The following is an 18676-nucleotide window of genomic DNA, read 5'->3' as shown; positions in this document are numbered from 1 at the left end:
TTGTAAACCATTTAAAATTTATGCATGTTGAATGAGTTAAAATATTCAGTTGAAGCATTTTATCAAACACTTGGTATACAATATTTTGGTATTTGAAGAACACATACAATGCTTCAACAATGCATCTTTAAAACTATGGAAATCATAAGTAAATGCAATAAATAAATAGACACGAATTTGTTTATGGATGTTCGGAGATTTCAAACACTCCTACGTCACCCCTTCTTCCCCTTGGGAAGGATCCACTAGAAGACTTTGATTTATACAACTCATTGTACAAACTCATTCAGCTAGGACTTACCCACTGCCTAAAACTGAACTCATAGCACTCAAGATTGTAGGCAGCACCTCACAATCAGCATATTGTTTAATGTCTCATATGCAAAGACTACAAACACAATGTTTTACGTCTTTGTGTAAAGACTCACTCAACTAAACTTTTCAGCTCAAACTCTCTGTATATGTGTGAGTGATTGTGTGTGAGGAATTTATCAGTTACAGTGTACATCTCAAATGTTTCCTCACACAAAGGCTTGTGCTCTCAACTAGCTGATATATTCATGCTAAGTGCCCATGCTTTGAATCCACTTCCAAAGCTCTTGTTTGATCTTCAAGATGTTGTATTTATAAGCTCCAACACTGATATATACGTTAGACACAAGAATATGACCGTTGGGAATGTTTCTGTACTGTTTCAGGAAGTGCAACGGTCAAATTCGTCTTGCTGGAAAATTTCCCGACTGGTCAACTCTGGTCAACTCAACTGGTCAATCAGTTCAACTGGTTCAGTTGGTCTGGTTCAGTTCAACTGGTTCAGTTGGACTGGTTCAACTGGTTCATTTCAGCTGGTCTGGTTCAACTGCTCTTCAGCTGGTCTGGTTCAGTTCAACTGGTTCAGTTGGTTGGTCAACTGGTCAACAGCTGGTTCAGTTTCAGCTGGTGTGCTGAAATCAGTCTAGCTGATTTCAGTTTGTGCAAAACCAGTAGCTTCATCGTCATTTATCAGCATCGTAAGCTTCGATTCAGACTTTGACTTATAAGAATGATTTGTAGATCTTTGTCTTATCTTTCCAACGCATACTGAATCGCTTCGTTTCGATAACCGAGATGAGAGATATGACCAAAATACCGCAGCTGCTCAAACTCAACTGATTGCTGTTTTCGTGCAGTCAGTTCGTCACTTCAGCGATCAGTTAGCCCTTGATAACATTCGATTTTGCCCAACTGACGTGAAATACGACTTGTTCCAAATTGAGTTTTCTGATCAGTCAAGTTGGCGGATTGTCGTTTGGATCATCCAGCTGAGAGATATCATCAAAATACAGAAGCTTGCCAGAAATTCAGTTTGTGCAGAATTTAGTTTCAGCTTGCTTATTGTGTTTGCAACTTCACACTTGAGTAAATATGTTAGAAACACAATAACAAGTTTTGTTAACATCAAAATCAAGATTACGAACAGGAAATGTTCCAACACAGTATTTCAAGAATATACAGAAACTTTTACTTTCAGAACAGGAATCAGTATTCAGAAATCAGTAGTCAGTAATCAGTATTCAGTAATCAGAAGTTTAACAAGTAAGCACTGAGCACATTCGTGAATTTCATGGCTAAACTGATATCAGTCCCCTATATGTTCTCTCCTCTAAGGGGTGAGGCCAGTAATCAGAATTCAGTAATGTTCAAAATATATATTCCTACCATTAGTTCACTAGGGAGTTTCAGTACTTCAAAATCAGAAATCAAACATACAGAAACTGAACTTTAAAACAGAATTATCAAACGGATTTCAAGATATTTACACATAAGCCCACTTACCGTAAATTGCTAGAGTTTCGGTTGAAGTCTACTGAAATCTGTTTGCCTCGCTACTGGATTTTACAGCTTCGAAAATGCACTCTCTTAGCTCTAATTTCAGGTGATAACTCAAGGTTTTGGTAAACCAATTCAGGTGTTTGAGCGTGATATTTATAGGTGAAATTCTGACTGTTAGCCTCCCAATTAAAAGCCATAATCTGACATTAACAATCTTTATTTCGTGTTAAATGCTTCAGTTACAAGTTCAAGCTGAATCCGTAACTGTCTGCTGGAATTTCGTGATGCTGCTGCTGCTGCTGCTGGATTTTATCTGTTGTCTGCTGCTGGATTCCAATCTGTTGGAAAAATACCAGCTTCTGAAATATTAGCTTCTGCTGGAATTTTTAGCTTATGCTGAAATTTGCTAGCTGCTGGATTTTCAGGTTCTCACAGAATTGAATAAAAAAAATCAGACCAAATAGCTTATAATTTCTGAAGACTTCCTATCTCTTCAATTTTCACATTTTCAACCAAAAAAGTTCAATTAAATTCTTCCAAAAACAAAAAGGTTTTTAGAAAAGGATATAGATTCAAAATCAGGTTTCAGATTTTTTATTAATGTCATCAAACAGAGATCTCATCTCTAAGAGCCCAATGAAAGACAGCAACTTACAAACACCTAATGGGGTGAGATAAGTTACATTTCAGGGTAATAGAAACACAGGATACAACACACATTTACAATGTCTCGAGATTTAGAAGATACAGATAGAACGTACATAAACAACATACAGTGGATAGGCGCAGTCCCAATATGCCATTTTTCACATAGTTGATCCAAAATTTGACAGGACGCCGATCCAAGAGTTCCAGCAGTGGCTCTCTTTCTATGAAGAAAAAAGTGGATAGGCGCATTCCCAATATGCCATTTTTCACATAGTTGATCCAAAATTTGGCCAATCCAAGAGTTCCAGCAGTCGCTCTCTTTCTATGCAGAAAATGTGTGTTCTTCTGAAGACCATATCTAACATTTCTGCGGAGACATCATAAAATGGCCATCTCTAAACATAAAATTGAGTATAAAAGGAGAGCACAAGTATCCAACTCGGGTATTGGGTCCGAAATTAATTCTGTGACAACAATTATTATTCTTCAAACCATACACTTTAGTTCATTTCATATCAACTTCGAAAGCCATTGAATAACAGGAACTCAAAATGAGACAAGCAGCAATAATCTGATACTTTTGAACTTAGCCTTAACTACAAGAGTGAGAGAGGAGGATGAGTTTTCAGCACCTAAAAGGTGTCATGAATCAATAAGCACCACGCGATCACGGGAAATTGGGTACTTCAAGGCATGCACGTGCAAGTGAACTAGTTATTAACAAATTGACTCGATAAATCAAAAAGACATGGGGCAGAAACGAAGTCATGATATAAAGGAAAATGTACAAGCTTACAACTAAGACCCGATTCCTTTTTTGAATTTTAACCATAAATCATGAAGATGACGTTGCTGCGGTATCAACAGCGCCAATTATGAAAGGTCCAAACAAACCAAATCCAGTTGAATGCTAGCCAATTTTCATATTTGGCTTGAACTCAAACTTTTTATCTGACTTGAAGCTCATAAAAAAATTTCTGAGCCCAATCTCAAGGACCGTGACAGAAAGGCAGCTCCAAGAGGCTTCCAAGCATTCTAGAGATCACTTGAACTTGGTGTAATTCTCTAGAAAACTTGAACTTAGTGTAATTCTCTAGAAACTAATAGTATGTATCTTTCTCTAGAATGTTCACTTGTAAATATCTTGTAGAATATCCAAGAATATTCTTGGAAACTTAATTTCCACCACATATTAAATCAACTTAGTCATTAATTCCTAACAGTAGTAGTATAAATAGGCTTCCCCACTCTATCTATGACCATCCAAGTTTGTAAAAGCTATATAAAGTTACTTTCTCTCAAAAGCTTCATTGTTCTCTTGTATTTTTGTGGTGTCTAGTCTCACTTAACTTCTTGGGGAAGAAAATCTTAAGTATCGCATGTGGCTCAAGTTTCAAGAATTAGCGCATGACATCAAGCTCCAATTAATGTTTGAATTTGAGTTCGATTTGTTTCGTCAAAACTTAATTAGCGAGCTATATTAAACAAACACTCAGATTTTGGGCTTATGCTCGCGATGTAGTATAATTTTTAGCATATCTACACCTCACAAGCTATCCAACAAATAAATTCAGTTTCAATTTGGTTTGAAAAAATATTCGAATATCTTTTAACTCAATTCGAGTTCTATAATTTTGAATTACTTTAAAAACCAGCCGACTAAATTTCTTTCCACCTTTACATTTAGTAAAAAAAATTGCAATGCCTAAAGATCTAAGGTTTGGAAAAGAAAATGGTATGTGAAAGTATGCAATGGAGAGACTAAGTATAAAAAAAAGAAATGAAAATGTATTATACGAAGTACCTGACATTTCATGTGCACTTTGGCATTGGAACATCTTTTTGGCATTATATCAATATGAATTTGATGATTCACCATCTTCAAATTATTCCTCATTTTCTACTTTCTTGACATAATTACTTACTATATGTTGATCCAACTCATAGTAGTACTCCATTTTCTTCAATGGTTTCATATCCAGGTCAATGAAAGATGCCTGAAGGATTTCAAGGTTAGAGATATATTATTGAAAAATGACACCATACGGCAAAATTCATCAATTGCAAGCATATAAACTGTGGATAAAATTAAATATTCATTATGTTTTAGATTAATTTCTTGAGAAGATAGCCAAAGGTGAAGGAACTTACTATTAGTGATTTTACCTTGTAATGAAGACTTTGATCAGTTGAATCCAGATAAACCACATCATATGACGATCCCTGATCCATATTACTTCTAGATCTAAACCACATCATATGACGATCCCTGATCCATATCACCTCTAGATCTAAAACTAATCATCATACTTAGGTCCTTGGCAGTAGCAGATATCAAGTAATCTCTCGCGATTTTTAAGCTTTCATGTATTGGCATTGAATGCAGGGATGAATATTTTCTTGAGGATATTTTTTCACCTTTTCCTCGACATACTGCACAAGGCTCAGAAATAATGTCATAGTATGCATGAGTGGCTCCTTCAATTTCAATAACGTCAAGCTTTTGTACTTCAAGCAATCTATTCAGCAAACCAGAGTTGAAAATTGCTTCAGCTACAAGTTCCAAAAAATAATTTGTATGCGCCTCATTTTTCACAAGAATGACATGTCTGAGGGCATCCTCAAATGCTTGGTCAACAGTGCAACCATCAACGACATCTAGGCCTCCAAGAACAATTGCACCATTAAGGAAAACCCGGAAATTATTCTGAGGTGTAAGGAAAAGGGACTTAATTGCTTTTTGCACTCTATCCTTGGATCCTGAATATAAATCTAGCGGGTCATATTTGCTTATTAGGGATACCTGAACATATCCATACACAGAATTCGTCAGTAATCCAAAAGAAAACTAGTACAAGTATAGGTATAGATCTAAGATGATAGGCTAGGGCCATAATCAACCAACAAAAAATAATATGGAGTTGAAGCAATGCAATGGTAAAACAATTAAAAACACACATATCTTAGGTAGTTGGAGGTAGGGGGATTGTAGTTCAGGTCCATGTGTCACCTTTCCTTGATGTAGTCTCAGAACTTGATGCATTTGAAAACGAGTAATTCTCCTTTTGACAGCATTTTCTTCCACAATAAATTGTGAAGTAGGAAGAAATCCACATTTGGGCTGCATTTTTAGAAGAAAAGAACAAACCAAATAAGTTATATTCCCAAAGAGGTGCTGAAGAAAGAATAGCCTTAACTTTTTTGGTCCTCACTGTATAGTCTATTTCAAGGAAAAAAATTATTTTGGCTCTAGACCTATGTAAAAAGATCCCCTAAATTACCAAACACCGCACCAATTCAAATATCAATTCATCATTTCAAACACAATAATTACCTAATCTTTCTTTTCCTCAATCATTTTCAAGCAATCATTATACAACGACAACCAACGCATATAAAAGAAAACTATCAAACATATTACGCAAATATCAATTTGATATACTTTTCTTCCACTTCAGACATTTTTCTCAAATATCCTGAGATGATGAGAGAATTAGAGGCCAATGTAAAACAACCTATATCTTTTACACGATATGTATTAACATGCAAGGAACACAACATGTAACAAATATGACATGCATTCATTTTTCACAAATATATTGAGATGAGAGAAATAAGATGCCAATAAAAACAAACTTAACACGCTATGTGTAACATTTAAGGAACACATCATGTAACAAATTTGACATGAGAAGTACCTTAATCTCCACAGACAAGCAAAAGTCCTCGTTGAAGATACCTGAGACTAAAGATCAGAGCATGATTAGGGAATTGTTTATCTAACATGAGACACTAATGTCATATGGAATGCAAGTAAACACATCTATAGCCTCCAAATTTTTCCCTTGATCATAAAAAAACTCAATTGAAGAGAGATGATTTCACAAATAAGATGAATCACAATATCAAACGTGACTAAACTACCTCGATCACAATTATATGCATCTTCAGCAACAAGGGGGATCTATCTTGTATACATGCCTGCGATTATAACATGAAGATTTTCTTGACATGCTGAAATAGGATTTGCAAATATACTTTTCTCTCTAACAGTAACCTATACATATTTCAAGAATATTTCTCCAAACTAGCAAAATTTTATGAGCCCATCTGTCTTCAGGTATGAAATAATAGAATAACATTGCCAAAGCCTTTTCAAAATCCAAACCCAAAAAACAATATTCTTTAAAGGTAAAATGTTCCCAAAAAACAATATTCTTTAAAGGTAAAATGTTGTCATGGGGTAAATACTGAGAATGTCATCAAGTTGAACACTAGATGGAAGAAAAATCTCCAATAGAGCAAGCATATCTATACTTAGTCCACTTATGTTAAAGAACATCGGGAAAGATTTCATGGTTTCAGCAACAGATAAATCTGACAAAGATAAGAAATAAATGAATACATATAGAGACAAGCTAAATTAAGGAGGGCACAAGGAAATTAAAAGGAAGCTAGTACCAAGAGGAAATACTGAATGGTCAGAACTGAGTCACACAGGAGATTGACTTTGGCATCATCAGCACACAATTTCCCTTGTAGGGGCCGAGGCAATGCCAGCCACTTCTCTCCACAGGACGCATTCGTGCTTTGTTAGAGCTGAAAGACCATTTCCATATTCAGATCCATTTCTTGAGACCTTGTGAATCCTTAATACTTAATACTTTTCCCATCTAGAGAGATAATATAAAATAGATTACTTATTTATCAATAATTTTTTTATTTAACTCAATGATAGATGAAAACAATATACGTGTATATTCTTTCAATCAAAAGAATTTTTTTTTCTTTTTAAAAAAAGACAATTCTCTTTCGATATTCTCCTCCACAAACACTCGAAATAAAAAAAAAAACAATTTTTTGAAGAAATTTATTTCAATTGAACTAGAGATCATGTTCTAAAATTAAGATATTGATGTCAATAATAAGTCATCGATGTTTAAATAATTTTATTTGAGTTTTTAATTTTAATCAAAAGAAGTAAATGTTTTGCCTATTTAATGTTTTTTTGTACAGTATTTTAAATGCTTTTACTACTAAACGAATACATTTAATTTTGATCCATTGAGCAAAATTATTATATGATTTTAATTATAAAATAATTATATCTTCGCCTCAACATCTCCAGTAAAAAATGTCATATCCGTTTTCAAAATTTCCACAAATTACTCAGCAGCAAGAACATGAAAGAAGAGTTTCACTCTTCACCAGACCATTCTGTTCTCGAACGGTGAGTTCTACCTCTGGCCTTGACTCCAACCGACGGTGACGACCTATGGCTCTCACGAAAGAAACCATTGGCTCTAACTCCAACCGGCGGGCCGCCGATGATGCCCTCTTTCTCACTTATTAATGGATACGGCAGTGCTGGCTTCACTATTCATTGAAGGGCTGAAGATTTCAAGTGAGCAAAATAAAATGAGATATGGGCCAAATCCAGTAGCATTTATTCAGGCTTTAAAATATCGGGTACCATTTTCCAAAAAAGAAATAATAATAATAATAATAATAATAATAATAATAATAATAATAATAATAATAATAATAATAATAATAATAATAATTGGTACCCGATATCATCCGGGTATCATTTTAACAAATCGAACACTAACCAAAATTTATATTCTCGGGTTCGGGTGTACCCGATTTTTTAAAAAAACATGTGTCGGGTACCCGATAACCGTTTTAAAATGTCCAGCCCTAATTCAAACCAGGCTCAATAAGGGAGAAAAAGGGGAAAAAAATAGTTCAATGGACCCATTGGTTGCTTATTCCTCACAGGGCTTCAAATTGAAAGTTAAACGAATTGAATCATCAATCCCATTCATTATTATCATTGTAACGTATTCTATTCACCATAGAAAAACCATGACTCTTAACTATTTTGACATTAAATATCTTGATTAGATATCTTGTGAGACGAACGCACGTATCTATATCTGTGAGACGGATCGACCTGATCAGGGTCGATCCAGATATGCAAATTGACATAAAAAATAATTTCTCATTATTTAGGTCAGGTCGATGATTCGTCTCACAAAATTATCATATAAAACGGTCTCACAATACTTTTTTGTGAAATACCTAAATCATGAATTCCATATTATGTGGCGAATTTCTTTCATATTTGTAGATCAATAGGTTCTTGCAACTAATTCGGAGCATGTTTGAACTTTGAATTTGAAGTTAGGCCGCTTTGAAAATTTTCAAAGTATAAGAAGGAAAAACATTATAGTTGTATTTGGATATAAGGATTTGGGGGGTTATTTTATTTTTATTTTTTAAAAAATAAACTTAAAGATATCTGATTTTAAGTTGACATCTCAAATTCATTTTATTTTTTTGAATAAAAAATAGATTAAATAATTTGAATTTTTTTGCTCAAATTTCAAATCAACAATATATTTTAGTCATTTGAATTTAATGCATTTCACAAATCATAATCTCTCAATTTAAACACATCCTAACAGATTTCATTGATGAATATTTTAATTTCACAAATATATACAAATTAAAATTTGGAAAAAAAAAATGTTGTGTGTAGTGTATCACGTTTTGAAAATACATAGACACGTAAGATAATTTGTATTATTATTATTTCTTTATATATATAGATATATATATAACAGGCTGTTAAAGATATATAGATCCAAAAAGTTTGAAAGATGTCTTGAAATTCCCCTTGAAAATGAGCTATTTAAATTAAATGTGGTTCCCAAAAGAATTTGAAAAGATTGTTGAGTGGGTCTCATGTGAGACCGTCTCACGGATCTTAATCTGTGAGACGGGTCAACCCTACCCATATTATAATATAAAGTAATACTCTTAGCATAAAAAGTAATACTTTTTCATGGATGACCCAAATAAAAGATCTGTCTCACAAATACGACCCGTGAGACCGTCTCACACTAATTTTTGCCAAGATTTGTTTTATTCATGATGGGACTACACAACGCCTATTAAAGTTGACTCTTCCCAAATTTTTTTCATTTTTTCCATTTTTTTGAAACTTAAGTGTCCCGTATTTTTATAAAATTTACAAATAATAACTAATATCCTTATGCAGCCTCCTCCTAATTTACGGCAAACCAAATTACATTGAAGCTAAACGTATAATCATACAAGTCTAGTACGACAACAATTATAGTTTTTGGATTATTCTTTGAATTTGTAACTGATCATGCATAACGATTAGTTTAATTTGTTAGCAATATCACTGATGATGATAGGTAATGATCTAATTTAATAATTCAATCATTATTGTGGTCCAAAGTATTTATAAAATTCAAAAAATTTATAAATAGGAGATAATTCTGATTATTCATATAACTCTTATTATATGCTTAAACTATTTTAGCTCTATAATATATTTAAATTATTTTCTGACTTGAACGTCGAAATGTCTACGTCGGACGAACTCACAAAATTTTGTCCTCACCAACTACTTGGATCCGTGTACGAACTAGCTAGAATACCATTCTATGATTAATTGGCTTTGTTTACTAGCATGCATAATAGTTCTGATAATCACAATTGTTGGCTTCATCAACTATTGTTACATATTTTTTTGAAAAATTTTTTTTTTTTAAATCCTTCACTGATTAGTAAGAAAGTAGGTAAAATGGAAAAAATATTTTTTTATGGGTTTTTTAATTTTTTTTTAGCATGTGGATATAAATACACGTCTCTAAAATGACTAGGCGACTGCGTGGTAAGGCTCCACAACAAATTTAAAGAAACTGCTGTTTGAAATTAATTTTAGGAAGGTAGGGCCATACTTCCATAATTATAAGCTAAGTTTTATATATACTTTTAATAAAAGGAATAAATGATGTTTGTGTGCATGATTTCTAACTCAAATTAAATATACTTGCTATTTTTCAAATTAATATATAATGTAAAAATGTAGACATTAAGCCAATGATTTGAAAAACAATACATGTGTGTATATAATATATAGAGAGACGAGAAACATCTCATGGAACGTCACATCGGTCGTTTTCTCCTACATTGTTGAATTAAATGCTTCAACGATATTCACGAGAACATCTTTCCACGTTCGCTTTTAATTGACATTCGAAAAGATGTTATCGTTAACATCGTCGAAATATTTAATACAACAGTATGTGATGATATAACTGATATGACGTTTCACAATATGTTCCCACGAATATCTCACGGTATCTTTGATGATTTGCAAAACATACCCCTAAAAAAGGAAATGTCACGATGAAATAGTTGTATTATGTAAGTGTAATCGATTACATTTTAGGTGACAAATATCATACATAAGACCCCAATGGGTCAATATGCAAAATATTTAAAGAAAAGAGATTACATCTGAAGTATTTCTTGATAAGGAAAAATTCTAATATTTGGCTTCTCAGTGTATGATGAAATTTTTTCTTGAAATATGCGGGTCACATATGATTTAGGTATAGTTTGGTACACATGATAGGATAAACATGTGATATATAATATAAGGATAAGTTAAGGATAAATAAGATGTAGGATATTATATTTAATGTTTGGTATGATTTTAATAAGAGTGATTAAATTTATATATTAGATTGTAATGACAAAATTAACCTTATCATAATAAATTTTATAATTTGAAAGTTGTTGCTTGAGTTCATATTTTTTATTTGTTCATGTGTCGATAGTACTTGTATGATTTATTTATTTTTACCTAATTTTATAAATTATATAATATGATAATTGAGCCCTTGATTTTTTGAATCAAGTCAAATATCAATTTTTAAGGTTAATCGAGTGATAATAATAATTTTATTGAGATTTATAAAAATTATTTATATAATTATCTCGAATTCATTTATATAATTATCATATTATATAATATATAAAAATAAATAAAAAATTTATTTGATTTTAATTTCTACCTACTAGTATAGATTTATAAAAAAAATCATTTATAAATCGAGGATAATTAAGTCATTTGTAGAGTATTTTATCATTAAATTAAAATTATCACACCTTCTATTAGGGATATTTTATTCTTCTAAAAAATTATTTATTAAGGGCCTATGATATTATCATGAGCTTTTTAAAAAGGTACCAAACATGAGATAAGGGGAATTATTTATCAATCCCTCTCTTATCACATGTACCAAACTATGCCTTAGTGGATTGTGATAGTTATGGGAGAGATGATTTTTTTTAAAAAAATTATTTTGAGGTAGCAAATTTATTTATGTTTAGATAAAATTAGTCTTAATTTTTTTTTCCTTTTTCGTTAGATAACTAAATATAATATTATCTGTTATGTCTTCATTCTAAGTGATCCATAATCGTTCAAATCCATGCTACACCTAAGTCGAGGCATCCCAAAATTTTTTAACAAGTTGTACGAGTTCATGCCTTTGGCCAAATTTTATCAACTTTACTTACAATTAATAAATTAGGATATATGTCTATATTTTTTTTATATGGCGTCCATCTATTCTGTGCTCATCAATGAGATGACACTCATATATTGAATGTAATATTTCGTCATGCTTCGTTATATCAAATATATTAGTATCACTTCATTGGTGGACACAGATGAATAATATATCAAAATTATATATATATATATATATATATATATATATATATATATATATATATATATATATATATATATATATATATATTATAACTAGTAATTTTGGTGGACCGCTAGCTCATTTAATTGAATATAATCCAATATAGAATTTGGTTTGGTAGCAGTTCGGAAAATTAAAGAAATGCTTCTGGTTTGAATTGTTTTCGACTATTTTTGTATTTTCACGAAAATGACAAGGGCGTGAAAACAAAATAGCGGCTAAAACTTGAAAATTTTGTGAAAATTGTATAAAGAAATAGAAGAGATCATTCCTTGTCTTAGCCGACTCCTTTAAGAATCGGCTGTTAGGACTTTGGGTACTGCAAGGAGCAAAAGCACCGTCTACAACACATTTTTTTAGCCCGACTCGAATGCTTTTCTTCGTCGTCGTGGATTTGAACGTCGGAGAAGAAGGTATTTTATTAGTCGAAACATTTCTAGTGCCCTTTAATACAATCAATTTCTTATCTTCAAACTATTGTTAAGGAGAAATCGATTATTAGAGGAGTTGTTCACTGCAAAGACTATAATGTCGCAGCAATATCATATATATGGTAGCAAAATGTTTAAACTATTTTGTTAACTTATGAATTGACGTAAAATCACTACCTTGCTGTTTTGAATACTATTAGATTTATTATTTTATGTATGTAACAAAAAGCAACTTTGAAAAAGAGAGTGAGAATTTAACTACTCACACGTTCAAGTCATTGTCAAATTTTAGGCTGTCGAAATTATTTGGGAATTCGTGAATACAGGACATTTTGAAAATTTGTGCAATATAATAATATGGATATTATTCGAAAAACTTTAGAAGAAAGAGTGGTAATCATTGTCTTCAGAAATGACGATTTAATATAAGACATTGTGTGGGTTTCATTTTTCTTTCCAAAAAAATAATTAAAAAATCCAGCTCAGGTACAATTTCACGTGGAAAAAGAGAATGAAGACAATTTAAACCTTAATGTATATATCAACGGTGTTTTCATCTATTCAATACATGAAAGATGTATCGAGCAATGAATCATAATCAATACATGAAAGATGTATCGAGCAATAAATCATAATCATTTATTCATACATCATAGCTGAATGAGTGACCATGATTTATCTACTGAATACATGTGTTATATGGTCAATAGATAAGAACGTTAACAATGTACATGTAATGAACGAGACCAACTCAAACATAAAACAATCGAGATAACCTGAATGTTACCAACTCATTATCATTATTGCTATTACAACAAAAACATCAGATGGTGGCACTACAAAAAAATTGACACCACCACCAAAAATATAAATACACAATCAATAATGTCCATTGGTCATGCACGACCCGGTATAGATTTCATTATAAGTTACACATGCAGTTGAGCAAAAAAAACATGACAGAGGAAAGAGACCACGACAATAAAAAATATAAACGAGAAAATTATCCCCAATAGACTCACTTGTGTGTTTTATTTTTAAAAAATAGTCATCTCCTATGAATTTCAAATATTAGTAGCATGCTGACACGAGGGTGAAAGTTGATAGTTATGGAGATTTAGATGGCAATTTAAGGAATCAATCATGGTTCCATATATCGATTGAACTGTAGGATGTAGCAACTTTTACGGAGGGGAAAGAAAAAAGAATGTTTCCACATGACAAAAACTTGTGTGAGACGGTCTAATGGGTTGTATTTGTGAGACAGATATCTTATTTGGATCATCCATGAAAAAGTATTATTTTTTATGCTAAGAGTATTACTTTTTATTGTGAATATGTGTAGGGTTTTGACCCGTCTTACAAATTAAGATCCATGAAACGGTCTCACATGAGACTCAGCCCACTATGTTACCCTTTAGGCAAGGTAATTATGGCTTAATTAGTGCGTAGTTAAAGGTGACAAAAAATGGCATTAAACGGATTAGTTTTCCACCCAATATTGCAAAAGATAAAAAGACACTTTTGAAATCATGCGAGAAAGAATTTGAGGGATAAACTATCATTGGCTAATTATACATGCGTAAAGCACAATGTTTTCTTGAAAGCCGCTGATCCGGGATATCTTGCGGGCCGTCAATTTAATCATTCAAACTTGAAACCATTGAGTTTGAAGTGCAAAGTGAAATTATAATGGGAACCATCGAAAGGAAATGCATGATGTTTATTAAACAATGTACGATAAAAATATGAATATATAGTCGCTACAAGAACTATTTTTTAGGCATAAAAAATAGTCGCATTAATTTAATTGATTAAACAATATCTACCTGGTATTGTCTTTAATCTTGGGTGATATCTTATCCACTGATATTCAAAATTTAAGTCCACTATAGGAATCCTTCTCTTTGGAGTTAAATAATAAATTCTCCAATTTGATACCTCATTCAAACTTCATATTACAGAAAATTTACTCCATTTTTGCACATATTGTTGTATTTGTATCTGAAGAGAGATTGTAATGGGCGCCAAAAGCATAGAGGGTAGTTTCTTGCCTCTGATTTGAGTGAAATGCTAAATGTGGTAATAAAATTAAGTAAAATTAATGTAGAATTGTAATATCAAGTAACAGTAATTAGACATTTACAGCAATGTACTTGATATTCAGTGGCGCTAAAACTCACTTGTATTACAGTAATTATTGTGTCGTTTTTATCAAGTGATCATTCCCCCGGTTTTCGAATTGATTCGGTGAGTTGCTCTTTTTGCTCCAGTGTTTATCGATGAAAGCCTCGACGGTACGCCGGAACTCGTCGCCACTCAGAGTGTCGATCTCCGACGATTCGAAAAACTCTGTTTCGGAGTTCTCCTTGCTCTGGTATTTCTCCGTTTCCGACCTTCGGAGCTCCAGCCTCGGCCTCACTGTGATCTCACGCTTCAGTTTCTCCGATTGCGTCCTCTGGAACCTCTGTATTTGTCTCGTAGCCTCTTCGATCGCAGTCGCCACCTCGTCGGGTTTCGGATTCGCCTTGATTTCCTCCGAGCATACTACAATCTGCTTCTCGTCATCTCCAAGGGCGGCGAAGTCATCCACCGCTGGGACCATATTTCCTGGAGGAGGAGGAGGCTCCCGCTGATGGATCGCCACGCTGTGTTTCACGTAATCATCGTACAAACCATCGCCGCCTCCAGATTGACCCAACGCTTCTTCGTTTCGCCGAAAAATCAGAAACAGCGATACGATAATGAAATTCCCGATGATGAAAACAACGTGGTGATTGAACACATATGCTGAGAACTCCACAAAATACCCGCCCGCAATTTTCATAACCGCCGGAACACGCGCAGAGGTCCACGAAACCAGCCCCAGAACTACCAAAAGTTCGAAAAACTGCCACAGCTTCACGATTCTGCGAAATTGATTGAACCTGGCCACCGCCTTCTCCTTCTCAAACCTGACATTATCGAACACCGTTGATTCCATGTTCAAAGTCTCGAACAGGCGATCCTCGAGCATCCAGCAACGTAGGTTAGATCTTCACAGGGAAAGAATGATCGAGGGGAAGTGGAAATGGAAAGACATGTGGATTGAGAATACAGAGAGATTCTATACATGAACACAAAAAGGGAATTTGAGGAGACTGGGTAAAGGGTGATTTTGGGTTTGAGTGGGTCTCTTCATTCACAAAGCAAGTACATTTTTATAGATACCATGGGAGGAGGGATACTTTCGGGTTATTGTATGTGTATATAATTTATAGGATATATATATATATTTCTATATGTATAGTTGATGTTTATTTTATAAATATATATTTATTTATGAGGATGAAAGTTTCTGATATTATTCGTTACACATTGAATAAATTTTTGAACTAACACAATAACTTGTAAATTGTGTTAGTCAAGTAAATCGTACCAGATAAACTACAAACTTGTTCAAAAAAGTGTTGGTATGATTGATGTTTGTTATACTATTCAATATTTAGACATCATTTTATTTGTGAGATAATATGATAAAATATTTGATTGTAAATTAAAATAAATAATTAAATTTATACCCGATAATCATAAAACTTGAGTAAAAGGTGATGTGATAGAAAATGTTAGAATCTCATATTTCCAGTAAAATATTGCTTAAACATATAAAATATACTGCATATAATATAGCATTCATGTGGCATAATATATTAATTTTTTTTCACGTACTGTGGACAAACAACATTAATTGAGTTGATAAATACTTATATAAACCTACTGCTTGGAAAACTTAAACCTAATTTTTAGATCGATATATTTGGATTTCTTATTATTATTATTTAATTATTTGACGGCTATATATGCTAGACATGTATATTTATTTGTCTAATTAATTAAATTTTAAATAAAATAAATAGGATGAGGGTACGTAACAAACTAGTTGGAAAAAAAAAAGAAATATTGATACATCACCGAATCGGAATTGGTATAAAAATTATATTCGGGGAAAACTTGACGCGTAATGTGGATGAGTTTACCTCGCAGATACTTATGTATCTTATTTTCCCGATTTGTTTTTTTCCCCAAAATATTACACATTTATGTTGTTCTTATTTCATATTTTTGTCATAAATAAAAAAAATATTAATATTTGTGTGAGACGGTCTCACAAACTTTTATTTGTGGGATGAGTCAACGATTTACATATTTACAGTATCAAAAAATTAGTTCGTGATATCGTCTCATGGTGTTTTTTAGTGTAAAAATAATTATTTTAACATATGTTATCTCGTAAGGTAAATGGACAAAGACACCCATATGTGTTGATGCCATGATCCATCTCCTTAATTTGTATTATATTCTCCTGACTGATGGTGGACCAAAAGTTTAAGTCACTCTTAGCTTGATTTTTGTCCAGATCTCAAATGTTTTGCAATTAAGTATCTTGTAGTAAAAGAATTTATATTTGACCAGCCGAGCAACGAAGCAAAGTTATTATCTTATCCCATTTGTCTTATATTAAGTGCGTACAAAAAAATAGTGATATATTTTGAGATTATTTTGCCAACGAAAATTTAATTCCTAAGCAATTTTTGACGGTTATATTTAATGGAAGTTAGATTATGTTTGGGTCGATATATTTCAAATATATTGGTGTTGTTTTAGAGAAGTAAGATCATATACTTTAAATTCATTTATTTCATGTTTATATAGTATTTCATGTCAATTATGATGAATTTCAAGTTCATTTCAATAACGAAGATATTGAAATTTATTCTGTTTTGTGTAATTAAATTATAAATAATTAATGTATGATTTAAAATTTCATTTTTAACAATAAAATAATAATTAAAATACATAAATTTCAAATTCATCCATCTAAATACAACTTTAGTTCAATGAGTGATATCTACTGACGATAAGAAATTTAAATTTGATAGTATATTTATTCAGAAAAACATAAATTTTCAACTCAAAACATGTAAATCAAATTGTGTACATGCTTCTAATATACATGGAACCATCGAAGAAGGTAGTGGAACAATAACTGCTCCTCATTCAAGAATAACCGGGAACTACACGATATCATGTGTAGTATATTATTATTATTAATATTTAAATTTAAATATAAATAGGAAATGTCTATGAAATATTATCATCACATGCTAATCAAATTTCATTTAGATCGGTGATATTTGTTTGCGAAGAATATGCGTTAGAGGCTCGATGAAAAAAAATATTTACTCAGATTACTGTGTTAGTTCGAAAGTTACTCAATACACAAAAAGAAATCTATGGTGAAGCAAATGCACATAGTTAAGCGTTTAGCTTTGTCGATGAATTAATATTTTTATGAAAAAAATAATCTAATTATGAAAATGAAGTTTCCTCCCTGACAAAGAAGGGGGAGAGATAGGGCTTATTTCATCTTTCTCATAAGGGTATTGCTCCCATTATAGGATGGATGGTCAAGATTTGTCCATGCATATATAAGACTCGTTTTTTTTTTGAAATTGTATGTGTGACAAGATCTTATCCGTTGAAATGAATTGAGGGTAGTGCCCACATAAGTAAGATCTCGTTAACCGAGGGAGAGAGAGGGACCTTCTATTTTAACACTACAAAAGTTGGTCAAGAAATGAGCGAGAAGAAGCGGGATGAGTCAAGTGATATGACATTGTGTTGACTTCACCACAAAATGGACAATAATTGGGCATGTACTTCTATATGTATGCCCTTTTATGTCTTGCTATACATACTTCGTACGCCCTAAATCCGAGCTTTGTCCTTAGTAATCCCATTATCGGTGGATGTTTCCAGTAAAAATCGGTGAAATAATTAGGCCCATCAATTATTTATTATAATGTGTCTTAATCTCACCAAAATTTTCATGTTCATAACATTTTCTGGTGCCTTTTCTATTACAGTGAACCTCACAAGCTCACCTAAAGGCATGCTTGTCCCAACTTAAAAAATAAAAAAGTTAGATAAAAATCTGATTATACTCGTAGGCTTAGGAATGACAATGAGTCGGGACAGATCAGTTGGGGTGGACGAACGGGTTGGTCGTCCTTATCTCCACTTCATATCCATCCCGATTCTCGTCTATTCGCGGGGATCAGATCCTCATCCTAGTCTAAAAAATATTAATATCGGTATAAATATCAATATTATTATTAATATTTGCAACAAAAAATTTAT

At 32.4% G+C, this 18676-nt stretch overlaps 1 protein-coding gene and 1 pseudogene across 1 annotated transcript; both read right to left on the bottom strand.

Moving 5' to 3' along the window:
- Nucleotides 1-2276: 2276 nt before the first annotated feature.
- Nucleotides 2277-8297, bottom strand: LOC140807845 (inositol-pentakisphosphate 2-kinase-like; annotated as a pseudogene).
- A 6396-nt stretch (nt 8298-14693) lies between these two features.
- On the bottom strand, nt 14694-15479 carry LOC140807843 (uncharacterized). Its single transcript, XM_073164804.1, has one exon. It carries the CDS (start codon nt 15477-15479, stop codon nt 14694-14696), a length of 786 nt encoding a protein of 261 aa, XP_073020905.1.
- Nucleotides 15480-18676: the final 3197 nt, after the last annotated feature.

This window comes from Primulina eburnea, chromosome 12, assembly GCF_022965805.1.
Source record: "Primulina eburnea isolate SZY01 chromosome 12, ASM2296580v1, whole genome shotgun sequence".
Lineage (NCBI taxonomy): Eukaryota > Viridiplantae > Streptophyta > Magnoliopsida > Lamiales > Gesneriaceae > Primulina > Primulina eburnea.
This window is presented reverse-complemented; position numbering and strand designations above follow the sequence as displayed.

Bases quoted from the DNA above. Each gene is read 5' to 3' on its own strand.
- LOC140807843 (XM_073164804.1), bottom strand. From the start codon at position 15,479: ATGGAATCAACGGTGTTCGATAATGTCAGGTTTGAGAAGGAGAAGGCG.